This window comes from Caenorhabditis remanei, chromosome IV, assembly GCF_010183535.1.
Source record: "Caenorhabditis remanei strain PX506 chromosome IV, whole genome shotgun sequence".
Lineage (NCBI taxonomy): Eukaryota > Metazoa > Nematoda > Chromadorea > Rhabditida > Rhabditidae > Caenorhabditis > Caenorhabditis remanei.
The window spans coordinates 20079035-20099542 of NC_071331.1; the positions used below are offsets into that span (position 1 = coordinate 20079035).

The window sequence follows — 20508 nt, forward strand, 5'->3', positions numbered from 1 at the left end:
TTTAATTATAGTTGTTTCATTTCTAACCCGGGAGGATTCAAACCCGCGTCTACTGAAGTAAACCTCAGCCCGGATGAGTATAGACTATTACAGCGCCATGCTCGATCAGTCTAACCGGAACCGACACAGATAAGAATGGTTGGGGAAGTTAATAATACAAAAATTATCCCATTTTTGAAAGATTTAATTCAAAATTGTTCAAAATTATCCCGTTTTTGGGAGATTTAATTATAGTTGTTTCATTTCTAACCCGGGAGGATTCAAACCCGCGTCTACTGAAGTAAACCTCAGCCCGGATGAGTATAGACTATTACAGCGCCATGCTCGATCAGTCTAACCGGAACCGACACAGATAAGAATGGTTGGGGAAGTTAATAATACAAAAATTATCCCATTTTTGAAAGATTTAATTCAAAATTGTTCAAAATTATCCCATTTTTGAAAGATTTAATTCAAAATTGTTCAAAATTATCCCGTTTTTGAAAGATTTAATGCAAAATTGTTCAAAATTATCCCGTTTTTGGGAGATTTAATTATAGTTGTTTCATTTCTAACCCGGGAGGATTCAAACCCGCGTCTACTGAAGTAAACCTTAGCCCGGATGAGTATAGACTATTACAGCGCCATGCTCGATCAGTCTAACCGGAACCGACACAGATAAGAATGGTGGGGGAAGTTAATAATACAAAAATTATCCCATTTTTGAAAAATTTAATTCAAAATTGTTCAAAATTATCCCATTTTTGGGAGGTTAAATTATAGTTGTTTCATTTCTAACCCGGGAGGATTCAAACCCGCGTCTACTGAAGTAAACCTCAGCCCGGATGAGTATAGACTATTACAGCGCCATGCTCGATCAGTCGAACCGGAACAGACACAGATAAGAATGGTGGGGGAAGTTAATAATACAAAAATTATCCCATTTTTGAAAAATTTAATTCAAAACTGTTCAAAATTATCCCATTTTTGGGAGGTTAAATTATAGTTGTTTCATTTCTAACCCGGGAGGATTCAAACCCGCGTCTACTGAAGTAAACCTCAGCCCGGATGAGTATAGACTATTACAGCGCCATGCTCGATCAGTCTAACCGGAACCGACACAGATAAGAATGGTGGGGGAAGTTAATAATACAAAAATTATCCCATTTTTGAAAGATTTAATTCAAAATTGTTCAAAATTATCCCGTTTTTGGGAGATTTAATTATAGTTGTTTCATTTCTAACCCGGGAGGATTCAAACCCGCGTCTACTGAAGTAAACCTCAGCCCGGATGAGTATAGACTATTACAGCGCCATGCTCGATCAGTCTAACCGGAACCGACACAGATAAGAATGGTTGGGGAAGTTAATAATACAAAAATTATCCCATTTTTGAAAGATTTAATTCAAAATTGTTCAAAATTATCCCGTTTTTGGGAGATTTAATTATAGTTGTTTCATTTCTAACCCGGGAGGATTCAAACCCGCGTCTACTGAAGTAAACCTCAGCCCGGATGAGTATAGACTATTACAGCGCCATGCTCGATCAGTCTAACCGGAACCGACACAGATAAGAATGGTTGGGGAAGTTAATAATACAAAAATTATCCCATTTTTGAAAGATTTAATTCAAAATTGTTCAAAATTATCCCGTTTTTGGGAGATTTAATTATAGTTGTTTCATTTCTAACCCGGGAGGATTCAAACCCGCGTCTACTGAAGTAAACCTCAGCCCGGATGAGTATAGACTATTACAGCGCCATGCTCGATCAGTCTAACCGGAACCGACACAGATAAGAATGGTTGGGGAAGTTAATAATACAAAAATTATCCCATTTTTGAAAGATTTAATTCAAAATTGTTCAAAATTATCCCATTTTTGAAAGATTTAATTCAAAATTGTTCAAAATTATCCCGTTTTTGAAAGATTTAATGCAAAATTGTTCAAAATTATCCCGTTTTTGGGAGATTTAATTATAGTTGTTTCATTTCTAACCCGGGAGGATTCAAACCCGCGTCTACTGAAGTAAACCTTAGCCCGGATGAGTATAGACTATTACAGCGCCATGCTCGATCAGTCTAACCGGAACCGACACAGATAAGAATGGTGGGGGAAGTTAATAATACAAAAATTATCCCATTTTTGAAAAATTTAATTCAAAATTGTTCAAAATTATCCCATTTTTGGGAGGTTAAATTATAGTTGTTTCATTTCTAACCCGGGAGGATTCAAACCCGCGTCTACTGAAGTAAACCTCAGCCCGGATGAGTATAGACTATTACAGCGCCATGCTCGATCAGTCGAACCGGAACAGACACAGATAAGAATGGTGGGGGAAGTTAATAATACAAAAATTATCCCATTTTTGAAAAATTTAATTCAAAACTGTTCAAAATTATCCCATTTTTGGGAGGTTAAATTATAGTTGTTTCATTTCTAACCCGGGAGGATTCAAACCCGCGTCTACTGAAGTAAACCTCAGCCCGGATGAGTATAGACTATTACAGCGCCATGCTCGATCAGTCTAACCGGAACCGACACAGATAAGAATGGTGGGGGAAGTTAATAATACAAAAATTATCCCATTTTTGAAAGATTTAATTCAAAATTGTTCAAAATTATCCCATTTTTGAAAGATATAATTCAAAATTGTTCAAAATTATCCCATTTTTGAAAGATTTAATTCAAAATTGTTCAAAATTATCCCGTTTTTGGGAGATTTAATTATAGTTGTTTCATTTCTAACCCGGGAGGATTCAAACCCGCGTCTACTGAAGTAAACCTCAGCCCGGATGAGTATAGACTATTACAGCGCCATGCTCGATCAGTCTAACCGGAACCGACACAGATAAGAATGGTTGGGGAAGTTAATAATACAAAAATTATCCCATTTTTGAAAGATTTAATTCAAAATTGTTCAAAATTATCCAGTTTTTGAAAGATTTAATGCAAAATTGTTCAAAATTATCCCGTTTTTGAAAGATTTAATGCAAAATTGTTCAAAATTATCCCGTTTTTGGGAGATTTAATTATAGTTGTTTCATTTCTAACCCGGGAGGATTCAAACCCGCGTCTACTGAAGTAAACCTCAGCCCGGATGAGTATAGACTATTACAGCGCCATGCTCGATCAGTCTAACCGGAACCGACACAGATAAGAATGGTGGGGGAAGTTAATAATACAAAAATTATCCCATTTTTGAAAAATTTAATTCAAAATTGTTCAAAATTATCCCATTTTTGGGAGGTTAAATTATAGTTGTTTCATTTCTAACCCGGGAGGATTCAAACCCGCGTCTACTGAAGTAAACCTCAGCCCGGATGAGTATAGACTATTACAGCGCCATGCTCGATCAGTCTAACCGGAACCGACACAGATAAGAATGGTTGGGGAAGTTAATAATACAAAAATTATCCCATTTTTGAAAGATTTAATTCAAAATTGTTCAAAATTATCCCGTTTTTGGGAGATTTAATTATAGTTGTTTCATTTCTAACCCGGGAGGATTCAAACCCGCGTCTACTGAAGCGAACCTCAGCCCGGATAAGTATAGACTATTACAGCGTCATGCTCGATCAGTCTAACCGGAACCGACACAGATAAGAATGGTGGGGGAAGTTAATAATACAAAAATTATCCCATTTTTGAAAGATTTAATTCAAAATTGTTCAAAATTATCCAGTTTTTGAAAGATTTAATGCAAAATTGTTCAAAATTATCCCGTTTTTGAAAGATTTAATGCAAAATTGTTCAAAATTATCCCGTTTTTGGGAGATTTAATTATAGTTGTTTCATTTCTAACCCGGGAGGATTCAAACCCGCGTCTACTGAAGTAAACTTCAGCCCGGATGAGTATAGACTATTACAGCGCCATGCTCGATCAGTCGAACCGGAACAGACACAGATAAGAATGGTTGGGGAAGTTAATAATACAAAAATTATCCCATTTTTGAAAAATTTAATTCAAAATTGTTCAAAATTATCCCATTTTTGGGAGATTTAATTATAGTTGTTTCATTTCTAACCCGGGAGGATTCAAACCCGCGTCTACTGAAGTAAACCTCAGCCCGGATGAGTATAGACTATTACAGCGCCATGCTCGATCAGTCGAACCGGAACAGACACAGATAAGAATGGTGGGGGAAGTTAATAATACAAAAATTATCCCATTTTTGAAAAATTTAATTCAAAATTGTTCAAAATTATCCCATTTTTGGGAGATTTAATTATAGTTGTTTCATTTCTAACCCGGGAGGATTCAAACCCGCGTCTACTGAAGTAAACCTCAGCCCGGATGAGTATAGACTATTACAGCGCCATGCTCGATCAGTCTAACCGGAACCGACACAGATAAGAATGGTTGGGGAAGTTAATAATACAAAAATTATCCCATTTTTGAAAGATTTAATTCAAAATTGTTCAAAATTATCCCGTTTTTGGGAGATTTAATTATAGTTGTTTCATTTCTAACCCGGGAGGATTCAAACCCGCGTCTACTGAAGTAAACCTCAGCCCGGATGAGTATAGACTATTACAGCGCCATGCTCGATCAGTCTAACCGGAACAGACACAGATAAGAATGGTGGGGGAAGTTAATAATACAAAAATTATCCCATTTTTGAAAAATTTAATTCAAAATTGTTCAAAATTATCCCATTTTTGGGAGATTTAATTATAGTTGTTTCATTTCTAACCCGGGAGGATTCAAACCCGCGTCTACTGAAGTAAACCTCAGCCCGGATGAGTATAGACTATTACAGCGCCATGCTCGATCAGTCGAACCGGAACAGACACAGATAAGAATGGTTGGGGAAGTTAATAATACAAAAATTATCCCATTTTTGAAAAATTTAATTCAAAATTGTTCAAAATTATCCCATTTTTGGGAGATTTAATTATAGTTGTTTCATTTCTAACCCGGGAGGATTCAAACCCGCGTCTACTGAAGTAAACCTCAGCCCGGATGAGTATAGACTATTACAGCGCCATGCTCGATCAGTCGAACCGGAACAGACACAGATAAGAATGGTGGGGGAAGTTAATAATACAAAAATTATCCCATTTTTGAAAGATTTAATTCAAAATTGTTCAAAATTATCCAGTTTTTGAAAGATTTAATGCAAAATTGTTCAAAATTATCCCGTTTTTGAAAGATTTAATGCAAAATTGTTCAAAATTATCCCGTTTTTGGGAGATTTAATTATAGTTGTTTCATTTCTAACCCGGGAGGATTCAAACCCGCGTCTACTGAAGTAAACCTCAGCCCGGATGAGTATAGACTATTACAGCGCCATGCTCGATCAGTCGAACCGGAACAGACACAGATAAGAATGGTTGGGGAAGTTAATAATACAAAAATTATCCCATTTTTGAAAAATTTAATTCAAAATTGTTCAAAATTATCCCATTTTTGGGAGATTTAATTATAGTTGTTTCATTTCTAACCCGGGAGGATTCAAACCCGCGTCTACTGAAGTAAACCTCAGCCCGGATGAGTATAGACTATTACAGCGCCATGCTCGATCAGTCGAACCGGAACAGACACAGATAAGAATGGTGGGGGAAGTTAATAATACAAAAATTATCCCATTTTTGAAAAATTTAATTCAAAATTGTTCAAAATTATCCCATTTTTGGGAGATTTAATTATAGTTGTTTCATTTCTAACCCGGGAGGATTCAAACCCGCGTCTACTGAAGTAAACCTCAGCCCGGATGAGTATAGACTATTACAGCGCCATGCTCGATCAGTCTAACCGGAACCGACACAGATAAGAATGGTTGGGGAAGTTAATAATACAAAAATTATCCCATTTTTGAAAGATTTAATTCAAAATTGTTCAAAATCGGTTCCGGTTAGACTGATCGAGCATGGCGCTGTAATAGTCTATACTCATCCGGGCTGAGGTTTACTTCAGTAGACGCGGGTTTGAATCCTCCCGGGTTAGAAATGAAACAACTATAATTAAATCTCCCAAAAACGGGATAATTTTGAACAATTTTGAATTAAATCTTTCAAAAATGGGATAATTTTGAACAATTTTGCATTAAATCTTTCAAAAACTGGATAATTTTGAACAATTTTGAATTAAATCTTTCAAAAACGGGATAATTTTGAACAATTTTGCATTAAATCTTTCAAAAACTGGATAATTTTGAACAATTTTGAATTAAATCTTTCAAAAACGGGATAATTTTGAACAATTTTGCATTAAATCTTTCAAAAACTGGATAATTTTGAACAATTTTGAATTAAATCTTTCAAAAACGGGATAATTTTGAACAATTTTGCATTAAATCTTTCAAAAACTGGATAATTTTGAACAATTTTGAATTAAATCTTTCAAAAATGGGATAATTTTTGTATTATTAACTTCCCCCACCATTCTTATCTGCGTCGGTTCCGGTTAGACTGATCGAGCATGGCGCTGTAATAGTCTATACTTATCCGGGCTGAGGTTCGCTTCAGTAGACGCGGGTTTGAATCCTCCCGGGTTAGAAATGAAACAACTATAATTAAATCTCCCAAAAACGGGATAATTTTGAACAATTTTGAATTAAATCTTTTAAAAATGGGATAACTTTTGTATTATCAACTTCCCCAACCATTCTTATCTGTGTAAAATTTTTCTAAATTTAATTCAAAATTCAAAAAAACGGGATAATTTCTTTATTCGATCTAGGAATCAATTAAATTTTATTCAAAACTCCCAAGAACGGGATACATTCTTTTCTCGATCAAAAAAATCAACTAAATTTCAATCAAAGCTCCCGATAGAGCGTTTTTGTTTTCAAATAGATAGATGCACGGTTATTTTAATTAACTGGTGTACGGTATACAAGTGTACTGTAAAAACACAGGTAAAGTGGTGTGAGGGATACGGTGTTAGAGCATTTGTATTCAGAGGATTTTTTACTTATATGTAAATAAATATACGGTATACATCTGCACAGAGAAGATACTTACCTACCTGGGAATTGTGAAGAGGTGTATGATGAACAACAGGTAGGCCTTGCATGCCTTTTTTCAAGAAAATTACAGGTACCGGGTGACGTCATCCTTATTGTGTAAGATTCTTCTTGGGAGGGTGGGTATAAAATTTCACTTACATTCTACTGGCAGCTCATCAAGTGAAAACCGTGTAACTCAAAAGAATAGACGCTTTGATAATTAAACTACTTTGAAATTTGACAGCTTACTAATATTTAATTTTAAAGTTGTTTTTGTGCGTAAATTGATGAAAAGTCACGAAACTTTAAAAAATCGTAATGAATGGGAGAGCATACTATCAAAACTGTAAACTGAGAACAATTTAAAAAATTTTAACAAGATTACAATTTTGAAACAGAAAAACATTTTGAGCAATTTTTTAAAACTGAGGTTACTATATGCATAGACGACATCTTGAAACTATTGTAAGGAGTCGCGATGTCAGGAACATTGCTGTTAAACACCAAAAATGATTTTACAAATTATTTCTGAAACCAGTGAAACAGAAAAAATTTGTTTACTGTTTCATAAAATCATAAATATAATTACAATTTTTTTTAATTTGTATCATTCTTTCATTACAATGTTGACTGTTAAGTGCTATCAAATGTCCATTTCTAGCACCATTCGTTGCCTAGAATAATAATTTTCTTACTTTTCTCAACACAGTCACTTTTTTTCAAAATTATACTGTTTCTAAAACATCGGTAAGTGTCCTACTGAACCAGTTCCAATAACTTCTTTATTTTTCGGATATCCGATTTTGATCAAGGCAAAAGAAAATTGAACAGTATGAATATGAAAAGTGAATTATTCAGGATAAGTTGAAACAGAACAATTTCATAATTTTCTCAAAGAAAAAAGTTGTTATGGAAGAATTAACCATATTTTCTAAAACATAGAACCTGTTTGAGTTCAAGGAAAAGTTTAACAAGATTCGATCGTTTGCCATACCGTGTTCTTTTAGATTACTATTTGTTACAGAATTATTTTTTATACGTGGAATTTGTTGTTCAATAAAATGAGGATTTCCCACTTATACTGAAATTCGTAATAATTTTATAAGCCAAATGCGAAACAGTGTTTTTTTTAATTCCATTTAGCGGCATCAAACTGAAAACTATGAACATATTTCGACATTAAAAAAAAACAATTACGATGACAATGATTTGAAATTGAAGAAGTTTCTTGGGAAACTGAAATAAATTATTTCTGTTTCACAAAAATTTAATAAGAAATAGGGAAATTCGAAGGTGTTCCTTCAGGGATATCTACTGCATTTTAAAAACCGTGCGGATTAAGTCATGATTAAGTTTGTTAAGAAATTCCACAATTCCCCTTATTCCTCAAAATTTTATGTTATGAAATCAAAAGTAAATTCAAAAACCATTCCAAAATTCAAAAACCATTCCAAATTCAAAAACCATTCCAAATTCAAAAACCATTCCATTTTCTCGTGTCAGTGGTTTCCGCCCTTCGATGAAATAAAGAAAATTAAATTCCAAAAAGGTTATGACTCTTTTATAGAAGTTCTAGATGGTGTTGCGGCTGAGGCGCGCCAGCCGCTGTGATACTGGAATTCGTAATAGTTTAAAAGAATTCTGTAGAACAATGCACTTTTTTCGAAATACTTTTTAGTGACATCAAAATGCAAACTACAAAGATATCTTGAAATTAAAGCATTCAATGACATTGATCTGAAATAATTTCTTATGAAACCAAAATAAATTATTTCTGTTTCACTAAGATTTAATAAAAATAGCTAATTTCGAAGGTGCTGGTTTTGCCAAATGAAATGGAATTCAAAAACCATGTGGATCCTGTGATGAGTACGTTTGCTCGAAAATCCCATAATTTCCCTTTCTTCTCGAAATTCGATGTATGAAATCATAAGTAAGAAATTAACCGGAGTAGCACTTTTCTTACAGAAATTGGTGGTGCTGCGCCAGAGGCTCGCCAGCCGCTGCTGGTACCGTAACTCGCAAATAACTTGCGTGCGAAATTTGCTGAATTTCCGAAATGAAGCCCGAAGTAGAATTATATTGTGACACTGTGAGATATTCTATCACCAATCACAAAACAGTAACATTATGAGTAGCTGATAAAACAGTAAAAGTGATGTGCTTGATTTTTTAAAAATATGTTTCAGGGAAACAAAAAAGTGTGTACAACAACATTCCAATCTTAACGCTATTCTGCACATAACCAAAACTTGAGTAAATGACTGTATCGCCCGTAATGTTGGTCTTAAATAGCAGACTTTTAATAATAAAATTTCGTTACTTTAGTTTCATTTCTGTTTGTTGAAACTGAAAAAAAAACCGTTCCGGAAATTTTCCAACAGAATTTAAAAAAAATTGTTCAATGTGAACTTCAATAAAGCCGGTGCAATCTATTTATTCAATAAAATAGAAATCGATAAGTCAGTCAATATTTTCAATTTTCGAGTATCTAGACTCATTGAGCATTCGAGTTGTTCCAGCCACTTCAGCACTTTCGAAATTTCCAAAATTCTTTGCTGGATGGTGTTTGTCGAGAGAAAACTCGATGTCCTCGTCTAGGGACATCTTTTGCTGAAATAAAACAATTATTTTCTGTTTCTGAACTTTACAAAAACATGTTTCAATCAATTTTGAATAAATCTGCACGGACAATAGAAACTCACATCCCCAATAAAATGTTGAATAAGAATGCGTCCAATTTTGAAAAGTGCAGAGAGGAGACACATTGCGATACTGTATTCCCACGTCTTTGGAACATCAACTGAAGTATTTTTGGCAGTTGCTCCGAAGAGTTGAGCATGGGTAAGGAGGGGCCAATCGGTTTGAATACGGCTCTTCTCGTGAGTGATGACTGGAATTATCAGGTTTGAGTGGAAAATTTTTATATTCAATTAATTATATTTGAAGGCCGGATAATTAAACTCAACCAGTAGTTGAATAATGTGAAACATATTTATGTTTCATCAAGATTTAATTATAAAAGAGTGGTATCCGAAAAAAATAGTGGCATTTGGAAACATTTTTAAATTGGAAAAAAAATTTCTATTTCACAAAAATTTGATATTCCATCAAATTTGGAAAGTTTGATAAACCTGGTAGAGTAAGGGGATAGCTTCACTGATAAAAATTTAGACATTTCTCAATTCTTTTCGAACTTTCTTTGTTGGGAAAAAAGTATTTATGTTTCACCAAAATTTGTTATTCAACTAATTCTAGTTCAGGTCGTTTATATTAGATAAAACTGAAAAAAATTACTCAAATTGTTTAGAAAATGTTTCTCAAATGGAAAAATTTAAAAACACTTCTAATCATTCATAACATTCATTTTTATAACATATAACTTGCACTCGACATATATTTTGAAGTCCGGATTATTAAAGTCTACCAGTAGTTGAATAAATTGAAACATATTTATGTTTCATCAAGATTTAATCAAGATTTGTGCATAGCTTCTCAAAAACCTTAACTATTAACAAACGCAAACGGCTGTATGTTTGTTTGTCTGTCGCCGATCCTACCGCCCTTCCTACTGGACCGATTTTCTTCAAATTTGGACTAAAAGATCAGAAATTTTCTCTTAATGATGCCCGTCTATTTTTTTTTCAGTTAGAATAGGTCTCGACTAGGTCACTAGGTGAAAAAACGTGGTTTTCAAGCCTTTCAGTGTCTTTTGTTTCCGAAATAGGGAAATAGGAGTTCACGGGGAAAATAATTATAGAACTTCTTCATTCTTCAAATGAATTTTTCAAATTTTCAACACGGGCGGTGTAGAAAAGGAGGTTGAGCAGGCGTAAGGCTGCGTTAACCGACTGGTAAAAATAAAGTGGCACAAATCGTTGTACCAAATTTGGAAAAAATTTTTAAACTGAAAAAAAAAATTCTATTTCACAAAAATTTGATATTCCATCAAATTTGGAAAGTTTGCTAAACCTGTCGCTAAAGAATAAGTTATTTCGGTTAAGAAATCAATAATGAGAAGTGAAAGATTCTGAACTTGTTTTTTGACAAAAAAAAGTCCTGTTTCCCAAAAATGTATTGAATTTTTTTAAAATATTTCAGAAACGTTCCGATTATTTTTGGGGATACAGTAGAATGTATTTTTCTTTTGCCTGAACATTGAAAAGTAAACGTTAAAAACAATTTCTATTTCACCAGAATTTATTATTCAAGTAATCATAATTGTTATTGTTTCGACTGGGTGAATTTCTGGGGGACACTTATTAACAGTGAGAGATAGGTATGTAACTGAAACCGCTTAGAAGTCTCTTGTAACAAAAAATCTTAATGAAGGAAAATTTAATGTTGCATAGTTGACCTCAGCTAGTAATTGAATAATTTTGAAAATATCTCTGTTTCATGTAAACTTGATCTGATCTAGTGGAGATCCAAACATGTTTCTTGGAACATAAATGGCGAAACAACTTTCAAATCGTCCAGGAATTTTTCTCTAACTTGCACTGCAGAAGATTTTTGTCATCAGTAAAAATTTGATAAAATAAATTATGATTTCTACATTGATTTGACTTTGGAAGTTTCAAAACCTATGGAACACAAAATTGACGCTAGTGATTCAAAATTACATAATCTGGAAGAGGATGTTGACAATAACGTTCGTCTTGGATTCATATCAAACTGATAATCGATATTTTTGAAGAAAAAACTTTCTGTTTCATGATAACTCGAACAAAAAACAATGAATCATGTTTCCATTGGTTCAAGAACATTGCTACATTAATAAAAAATCAGCAAATTAGGAAACCGATTGGAAAATTTTGGAAAAAAAATTTCTGTTTCACAAAAATGTGAACCATGAATGACCGCATGCAAAAACGTTATTTTTCTAAAGCAATCTATAAAAACCAACCTGCAATAGTATAGATCACACTAAACAGCGACAAAATCACCAATCCCGTACTTTGAACCTAGAATCCATTCGTTTTTTAAAATACTTAATTCTTTCTTACCGTTCCCACAAACATATCGAATTCACAAATCTCACAGAGCGTATAGAGAATCAGAAGGAAACAGGTGATCGCTGGGAGGAGGATCAGGTCTGAAATAAGGAGGAGATTTTTGCAATTCACTGAGTACCGACTTGGCGATACAGGGCTTAATCGAAAGAAGATCGTGAAACAGTTCCAACGACAATTTTTAAAGGCGTATTGTGGTCTGTTGTGATGTTTTCATATCATAATGTATGAGTTTTGGTGAGTTCATTTTTATTGTTCAAGAATTTTTAAGTCGGTCCACAACCCGCTGAGAGCGAGCGCCGGAAAGTGGTGTTTGAGAAGGACGAAGAAAATTGGTGGCCGTGGCCTAGAAATTCTACTAGAAATTCGTTGATTTTTTGAATTTTGACGGTATTTTCGATTATTTTTGTTGTATTTTTTCAATAAATTCGATAGAAAACGGCAAATATTGATAGAAAAACACTAAAAACTATCGAAAATAACGCCAAAAACAGCAGAATACTGAAAAAAACCAACGGAAAGTTTGGTCAGCGAGAATGTTCGAGAAATTTCACTTCGGCAAAGTTGTTTTTTTCAGTATCATGCTATTTCTGGCGTTATTTTCGATAGTTTTCAGTGTTTTTCTATCAATATTTGCCGTTTTCTATCGAAATTATTGAAGAAATACAACAAAAATAATCGAAAATACCGTCAAAATTCGAAAAATCAACTTTTTCGAAGTCGAATTTCTAGGCCACGGCCACCAATTTTCTTCGGCCTTCTCAATGACCAAACTTTCCCGCGCTCGCTTTCAGCGGGTTGTGGACCGAATTAAAAAATTCTTGAAGTATGAAAATGAACTCACCGAAACTCATACATTATGATATGAAAATATGACAACAGACCACAATACAACAACTCTCAAATTTTGAAAATTTTTTGAAACAGTACAAAAAAAACGTTCTGTTTCAAGCTCCAGTTTGCTGCACCGAATCAGAACAGCCTCGAAATGAAACTGTCCAAATTAGAACTGATACTAATTAGAACTGGCAAAGAAATGGCAGCATAAATTTTATAGTTCCAATTTGTACCAGTTCTAATTAGGGACGCCTCCTAATTATGCAATTATCATTTATCCCTCCTCCTAAACTCACACATATTATCCCAAAACGAGTAATGATCCCATTTCAAACGATGGCATACTGTCACGTGATGCTTCGCCGCTTTCAAATGAGTTCCATTCGGTTTTTGAGAAGATTTCAAAAGACTAAAATCCGGATAGTGGACTGGATGAAGACTGCAATCCGCGGATTCTTTGTTCGCAGCGACTTCCATTTTTACGCATCTGAAATGGTCCAAATTTCTATTCGCTCCACACACTTCTTACAATTGCGCTCCATCGAAATGCCCTTGAAAAATGTCTCATTTTCTCTGAGTCTCTCAATTTTGCACACAATTTTCTTTGGTTTCGGTTGAGCGCGGTTGTAAGAAGGGTGCCATACTAATATGCTTGAAATCCATGGTAATACCTTTCAGCTGGAAGAAAAACCAAGAAGAGGACGACGGCGAGAAGGACACAGACGTCGAGGATGAACAGCGAACGACGCAATAGCATTTTGTTCAAGTTGAGTGAAGAAAAGAATAATGAATGAGTTTTTGGTGGAAAATGAATTAATGTGGAACGTGGGAAGGTCAATAAATACAGTAGTACTAGTAACTCACGTTAAAAATGAATAATTGTCAGAACGTCAAATTGAAATATCAACAAAAAAACAATTTTGACTGTTTCAGAAAAATGAAACATTTATTTTACATAGTTGTTACTCACTTATATTTTACTACATTAACACGACAACAACACACTATTATTAACACGACACACTTTTTACAACCTTGCTCTACCGAAAAATAACACAAACAATTTTGCTCTCTTTTGAATTAATCTTTATTGAAACAGTGACCATTCGGAGTGTGGAATGTTGTAATATTCAATATATTACTTTTTTCTTTTAGTGAAAACTCTAAATGCTATAGAAACCATGAACATATGACGGTAACATTATAAAAATTGAGTTATAAAACCATTCAATTTTTCCTGAAACAGCTAAATTATGTATCTTGTTAGGAACTGTCCGAACTGAAACCACCCGGATTAGAACTGGTTCTATTCAGAACCGTCGATTTCTTTGATGACGGAGACTAACAATTACAGTATTATCATTTAAAATATAATAATTGGAAAAAAAGCTTCACAATCTGAAAATAGGAATGGAAAGCCCGAAGTAATACTAGAACAAAAACCAACCATTACTGGTTATTAATTCTCTGACACAGTAATTTTTCTGGAAAATGAAATATTTTCACTGTTACAGTAAGAAGTTATTCGAGTTTAGATAATTTTATGAAATATTCTTCTTTTTCTATTATTTGAAAAAAAGCTTCATGTCAGATACTTACCATATCCAACAATAGAATGCGACCGCAAGATACATAATAAAATAATTTTAAGAATGTCAAATTAAAATATCAACAAAAACTTTTTTTTTACTATTTCAGAGAAACTGAAAATTTATTTTACATAAGAGATATTCAATTACTTAAATATATATTTCACTAGAACTGAGAAAATATTCTGAGCATTGCATCAAACCAAGGCATAACACAAATAATTTTGCTTTCTTTTGAATTAATCTATTTTGAAACAGTGACCATTCGGAGTGTGAAAAAAAAAATCAGAAAATCATTTATAAGAACTTCAAAGAACAAAGAATTAGAAATCTGGCAATGGAAGGAAGTCGTGATAACTGAAATATTAGATTTACGCAATGATTAAAGTTTTTGAGAAAACTCACTCAGAACTGTACATTCTGCACTTAATGATTTGTGTTGCAGCGGTATTATAATCATAGTCAATTGTCCATTTGTATGAGAGGGATCCTTTCAGATACAAGACATCTGATTGTCCAGTTGCATAGAGAGGTTTGGAATCGTTTCTCGGAAATTTATAAGAATAAGATCCATCAGTACTCGCAACTGTATAATTCATTGACACGAACGAACTGTCCAGTGCTGCAAATATTATTAGTGATCTTGTTTTAAATTGGAAATTATCCTTACTGTGGTTTTGAATAGTTATTGCGATTAAACACTCTTTTGTAGAACCCGATGGTAAAGGAGTTTTGAATGCCGGTATTTCGATTATACCCCCTCCAGAAACCACAAAGTTTTGAGCAAGGAATTGGTAAGGGAATCCAAATACCGAGGTCATACCGTCAAAAGCCTGGAACTTTTTTATTCAATTTTTACGTTTAAAAAACTCACATTCCAAAGATTCCTACCGGTAGCGAAATAACTATATCCATTGGTTTGAAAGGCCATTTCATACAATGTTGCAGAGTTGGTACCACCCGATGGAATACTGTCAACAGCAATATGCACCATCACATGATTGGCTCGTAGTTGGGAAATGATGTCAGATACTTCAGACTCGTCTGGATATCGTTTTACTGCTATTACCACTTGGGCTCCGCACAATGAAACCTTCCCATTATTGAGGAACTTCTGAAATACCATATAAATAAAATATGAGATGAAATAGTACAAAACCTCCAACAAATTGTGCAGGTTACTTCCGGTAGTATTATCTCGGTTAGAAAGGCGGTAGTGAGCATTATTTAATAGATAGGAATAAAAAATGGGAATAAAAAATAATTTTGCTGTTGTTTGAATGAATGTTTTTTGAAACAGTGATCATACGGAGTGTGAAAATTTTTTTATATTTAAATTACTTTTTTCTTCTACTAACAATTAAAAACAACTCTGAATCTTAACGAAACTTCAACATAGGGTAAGAAAAATTGAATAATGAAAAGATTCATTTTTTCTGAAACACCTAAATTATGTATCTTGCTAGAGACTTAGAGACTTCCTAAAATAGAACTGTTCGAACTGAAACTGCCCGGATTAGGACTCGTACTAATCAGAATCGTCAAATCTTCTGATCTGACCTGTTTTTTTTCTAATTAGGGGCAGAACTTCTTGTTACAAGTCTTGAATACTGTTTTAACAGTTTTCTAAAATCAATTAAAATTAGAATTATCAATTTCTTGTACTTCTGTATGTTCAATTTTTTAAACATTTGAAAAAAGTTTCATTAAAAAAAGAGTTTGAAAATTCCCATGTAATACTATAGCAAAAACCAACAATTATCAATTCCTATTTCTCTGACACAATAATTTTTCTGAAAAATGAAATTTTTTCACTGTTACAGTAAGAAGTTATTCAAGTTTAGATAATTTTATGAAATATTGTTTCTAATTTTTTTAAACAAAACTGTTTCTCATACCGACTATTTCTTATACTGTATACAAAAGTTGTGCTCGATTGTACTTTACACTCTCCCACTTTTCCTCTTTCTCTTTCCCGCTCCCCCAATCAGATGATTCATAAGATTGAGCCTTGAATCATTCTATATTTTTTATTATTAATATTAAATTCCTCCACCCACACATCTATGTTTAAGCTCCGCCTCTGGTCAGTATAAAAGCCGAGGCGAGCGCCTGTATTTTATCTTCAATAAATATTATTACCACAGCCAGTTTAATTTAAAAGTGCAATACGATTGAAATGAATCAAACTTTTTGTCAATTGGTCAACAAATTTCCTACAAAACTGGTCTAAATACCCTTTCCATGGTGCAGGTTTGTATTTATGTGAATCCGGATGTCCACCGCTGGAACGATGCTGTTGGCTTGTGTGTCCTGTCATTTAATTATTTTCTGTTTCAATAAAATGTTCTATAAAACCAACATATTCTTAATCCGTTAGGCACGACGTTTCGAAATGAAAATTCACATTTTGTTTGTTATTATCAAAATTTCATTGTTTCAAAACGTCCCGAAACCTGAAATCTATCCCAGAACCCCCTCAACTTTCACTACCACGTTTTCTCCACGCCTTCCCCTTCATCATCTTCTCCGTCTTCTTCTCTATTCTAAATCTGTACCCAAAAAAAGAAAGAAAAATGATCAAAAAGAAAAGTCGCCCTTATCTTTCCCTCCTGTCATCAATATCATTTTTCTCATCAATCTCATCTCATACAAAAGGTGTGACGACTACATTTTCATCATTTTTCTCTCCCCAATTATCTATTTCTCCTTTTTTCTAATCAAAATCTCCAATCGATGACACCTTTTTCTCTTTTCTCATGTCGGAATGACCCAACACCGAAAAAGAAAAGAAAAAAGAAGAACCGGAAGTGATTAGGTTCGCGAACGATATTGAATCGTTATGGCATGGCGCCACCCCCTCTCCCTCTCTTTCCTTCACTTTTCTAATTTTTGATGTTATTTTTTGATTCATCTGGTACAAGTCACAAATTATACACATCAATCTTTGTATGCGGGGGGCGGGTGACCGGGCAGAAATTTTACTGTTTCGTGATATTCTTGATTTTCAAAGATTTTCAGAACAATCACTTTTATTTTTAAAACTGCATAAAACTTGTACTGTTTCTAAGTTTCGTATTCTGAAGGTGTACTTTAAAGTTTACAATTCCTCATCATGTTAAATTTTTGAGAATTTCACTTAATTTTTCACTGTTTCAGATTTAAAAAAAGGTATTACTTCCAAAAACAAACATTAGTATGAGACTTGAGTTCGCTTGTGTACTTACACTTTAACTAGACATCGATATACTTTTGAGAGTATCAGGATGATGAAAAGTTTTTGGCGCAATATTAAGATAGGTTATTATAAATAGGGAAAGTGTCATCAACGCACTGATAGTTAGAAAAAACTATTTATGAAAAAAGCGAAACAGTAGGAAATCAAAAGTAAAATTTTACAGAAATGTAAGGAATCTCCTTCCGTTGTCTCTTGTTTGAAAAAAGGGAACTAGAAATATTCCGTTTTTTTTTACCCTTTATTTTCAAACCGTCTTCAATTTGTATAAAAACCTGCCTGGCGCGCCGTTGGCGCGTTTTTTCACTGTTTCGAGTTCCTGTGAATATTTTTTCGATTATAATTTATATTTTTGGTAATTAAAATAAAATGCCGATATCCTAACATAGACCAGAAAACGCCCACTTGTTTTTTATATATAAGAATAATGTATGGAGTAGTTTCAAAGAGTTGCAGAAATTTTACTGTTTCGTGATATTTTTGATTTTCAGAGATTTTCAGAACAATCAGTTGAATTTTGAAAATTTTTGCATCAAGTTAAAGTTTTTGTGAATTTCACCTAGTTTTTTACTGTTTCATATTGATAAAATAATGTTTTTTTGTTTTCAAAAACGTTAGTGTGCAAGTAAATCTTATACAACATTTTTTATTTTTTTAATAATTGGTATGTACAGTATAGATTTATGTTATTGTACTTTGTTAGTCAACGACCAAATTTTTTTTTGAGTGTATCAAGATGTTACAAAGGTTTTTGACGCAATATTGAGATAAGTTAGTACAAGGGAAAAGTGTCATCAACGTACTTATTGTTAGAAAAAAACTGTTTGTGATGAAACAGAAAATTTGGCCTACCGATAAATTAAATTTATCAGAAATTTAAGGAGCCTCCTTCCCGTTGTCTCTTGTTCAAAAAATAAATGAACTAGAAATATTCCGTTATTTTTTTAGCCGTTTATATACAAACCTTCAACAATTTGTTTTTAAAAAAACCTGCCTGGCGCGCCGTCGGCTCGTTTTTTCACTCGAGTTCCTGTGAAAATTGTTTCGATTATAACTTATATTTTTGGAAATGTAAATAAAATGCCGATATCCTAACATAGACCAGAAAACGCCCACGTGCCTTTTATATATAAGAATGATGTTTATAGCAGTTTCAAAACTGAGATTAATGCCAACTTATTCTTACATAAAAATCTGGAAACAGTTAAAGTATTTTTTCAAACTGTGTAGTTAATCTTTTAGATAAAATTTGGTCAAAGTAGATATTTTTGCTAATTATTTTTCAGCTGACTCATAATTAAGGTGATAATAAGTAAAAATGTTTTATGAAAACCTACTTCGAAGTCATATTGAGCAACGAAAAATTTACTTTTGTAGCCAACAATCTCCTTTAGCTTTTTTTGAAACAATAACTTTCTCATAAAGTTTTGGAAACACTTTGTTTTAAGAACCTTGAATATAATATGGGTGATCCTTCCTCTCAACTTTGTCAAAAACTTGAATTATCGAATTACCTATTTTCGAAATTGATGTCTCTGCGAAAAACTGTTCTGTTTCAGAGATTTACGATTAGAAGAAACAATTTAATTCTCACAGTGAGTGGTTGAAATTAGTCACATCAAAATTATTAACGTGTCTAATTCCCAAATTCGTTATTCATGGAAATCTTACAAGGAAAGTTCGAAGTGTTCTCTTTCAAACTACTCACAAGAGAACCCCAAGAACATGCAAATGCTTTTTTGGCTGAAACTTTCAGAACAAGTTAAGAATGATCTGAAAAGACATTCCTGAAATTTTTGAAATCCGCCCGACACTTTCAGCGGAGTAAGCTCTCAAACTCTTTCCGAGCGAGAAAATGGCACTTCCTGTGTTAAATCAGAGCAAAACTTTGAGAGCTCATAACTCGGCTGAAAGTATCGGGGGGATTTCAAAAATCTCAGGAACGTCTTTTCAGATCATTTTTAACCTATCCAGAAAGTTTCAGCCAAAAAAAGCATTTGCATGTCAAGAAATTGGCATTGGCCATTATTGTCCTTCTTAATATTTTGTGAATGTTTTGAAACAGAAATTTTGAAAAATCTGTGTCAAAATGTTTCGTTATTATTACCTACTCTGACACTTAACTAAAAATAATTCATATTTAATATACTGTTATAAGTAGAATACAAGTATTTTGGACGGCAGTTTCAATATCCGTCCCGTTTCACGCTTCATTTGCTTCGTATACTTTACTTGTTCTTTTGAAAACTATACGGTTCAAGAACGATTTCCACCAGGTATTGTTCATTTTGTGTTTTCATTTATCTCATTTACTGCGTTTTGTTGCAAGAGAAAGCATTGCAATTTTGAAAACACCGGCACCGGTAGCACAGTGGTAGTGCTGCGGAGGCTTAATCTGTAGACGGTGGTTCGATTCCACCCTGGTGTCACCGATTTTTGACAAACTCTTTCTTACAACCTTTCGTGCGAAAACATCAACCCTATGGTCCGATGAAGGAGCAAGATCTCCAAATTTCTTATATGAATACATCTACGATACGCACTAAAATCGAGGATTCCAACCTTTCTGAATTATAATTTTGAAAACACTATGGAAACTGGAATATATAATTTTCGAAACAGTAAGCTTAATTATACTGAGAAAAATATTTCTGCTTCAAAAAATTGTGTTCAAAAATTTGTGTGCAAAAAATTGTAATTTTCTACAACTTGAAAGTTTTGTTAATTCGCCAGTTAAAGACACTTTAAGAACACTAATTTATTTCTAACTTTTTTTCCTGTTTTAGAAATTGCATTCAATTACATTTTCACACTGCAGCGGTAATTGTTCTCCTACAATTTCATTAAACTTCTAATAATGTCTCAGTTTTCCTTTCAACCTTTCTTTTTTCAGTTCTTCCAAAAA

The 20508-nt window shown here is 33.4% G+C and overlaps 2 protein-coding genes across 2 annotated transcripts; both read right to left on the reverse strand.

Annotated features, from left to right (window-relative positions):
• Positions 1-9393: 9393 nt before the first annotated feature.
• Positions 9394-13536, reverse strand: GCK72_015345 (uncharacterized protein; the record flags this gene model as incomplete). Its single annotated transcript, XM_003089172.2, has 6 exons — positions 9394-9543; positions 9636-9823; positions 11837-11894; positions 11937-12025; positions 13076-13266; positions 13451-13536. 6 exons carry the CDS (start codon positions 13534-13536, stop codon positions 9394-9396), a joined length of 762 nt encoding a protein of 253 aa, XP_003089220.2.
• A 1155-nt stretch (positions 13537-14691) lies between these two features.
• GCK72_015346 (uncharacterized protein) lies at positions 14692-15494 on the reverse strand (the record flags this gene model as incomplete). The annotated part of the gene is made up of 3 exons (XM_053730799.1): positions 14692-14725; positions 14774-14990; positions 15260-15494. 3 exons carry the CDS (start codon positions 15492-15494, stop codon positions 14692-14694), a joined length of 486 nt encoding a protein of 161 aa, XP_053585571.1.
• Between the last annotated feature and the right edge of the window lie 5014 nt (positions 15495-20508).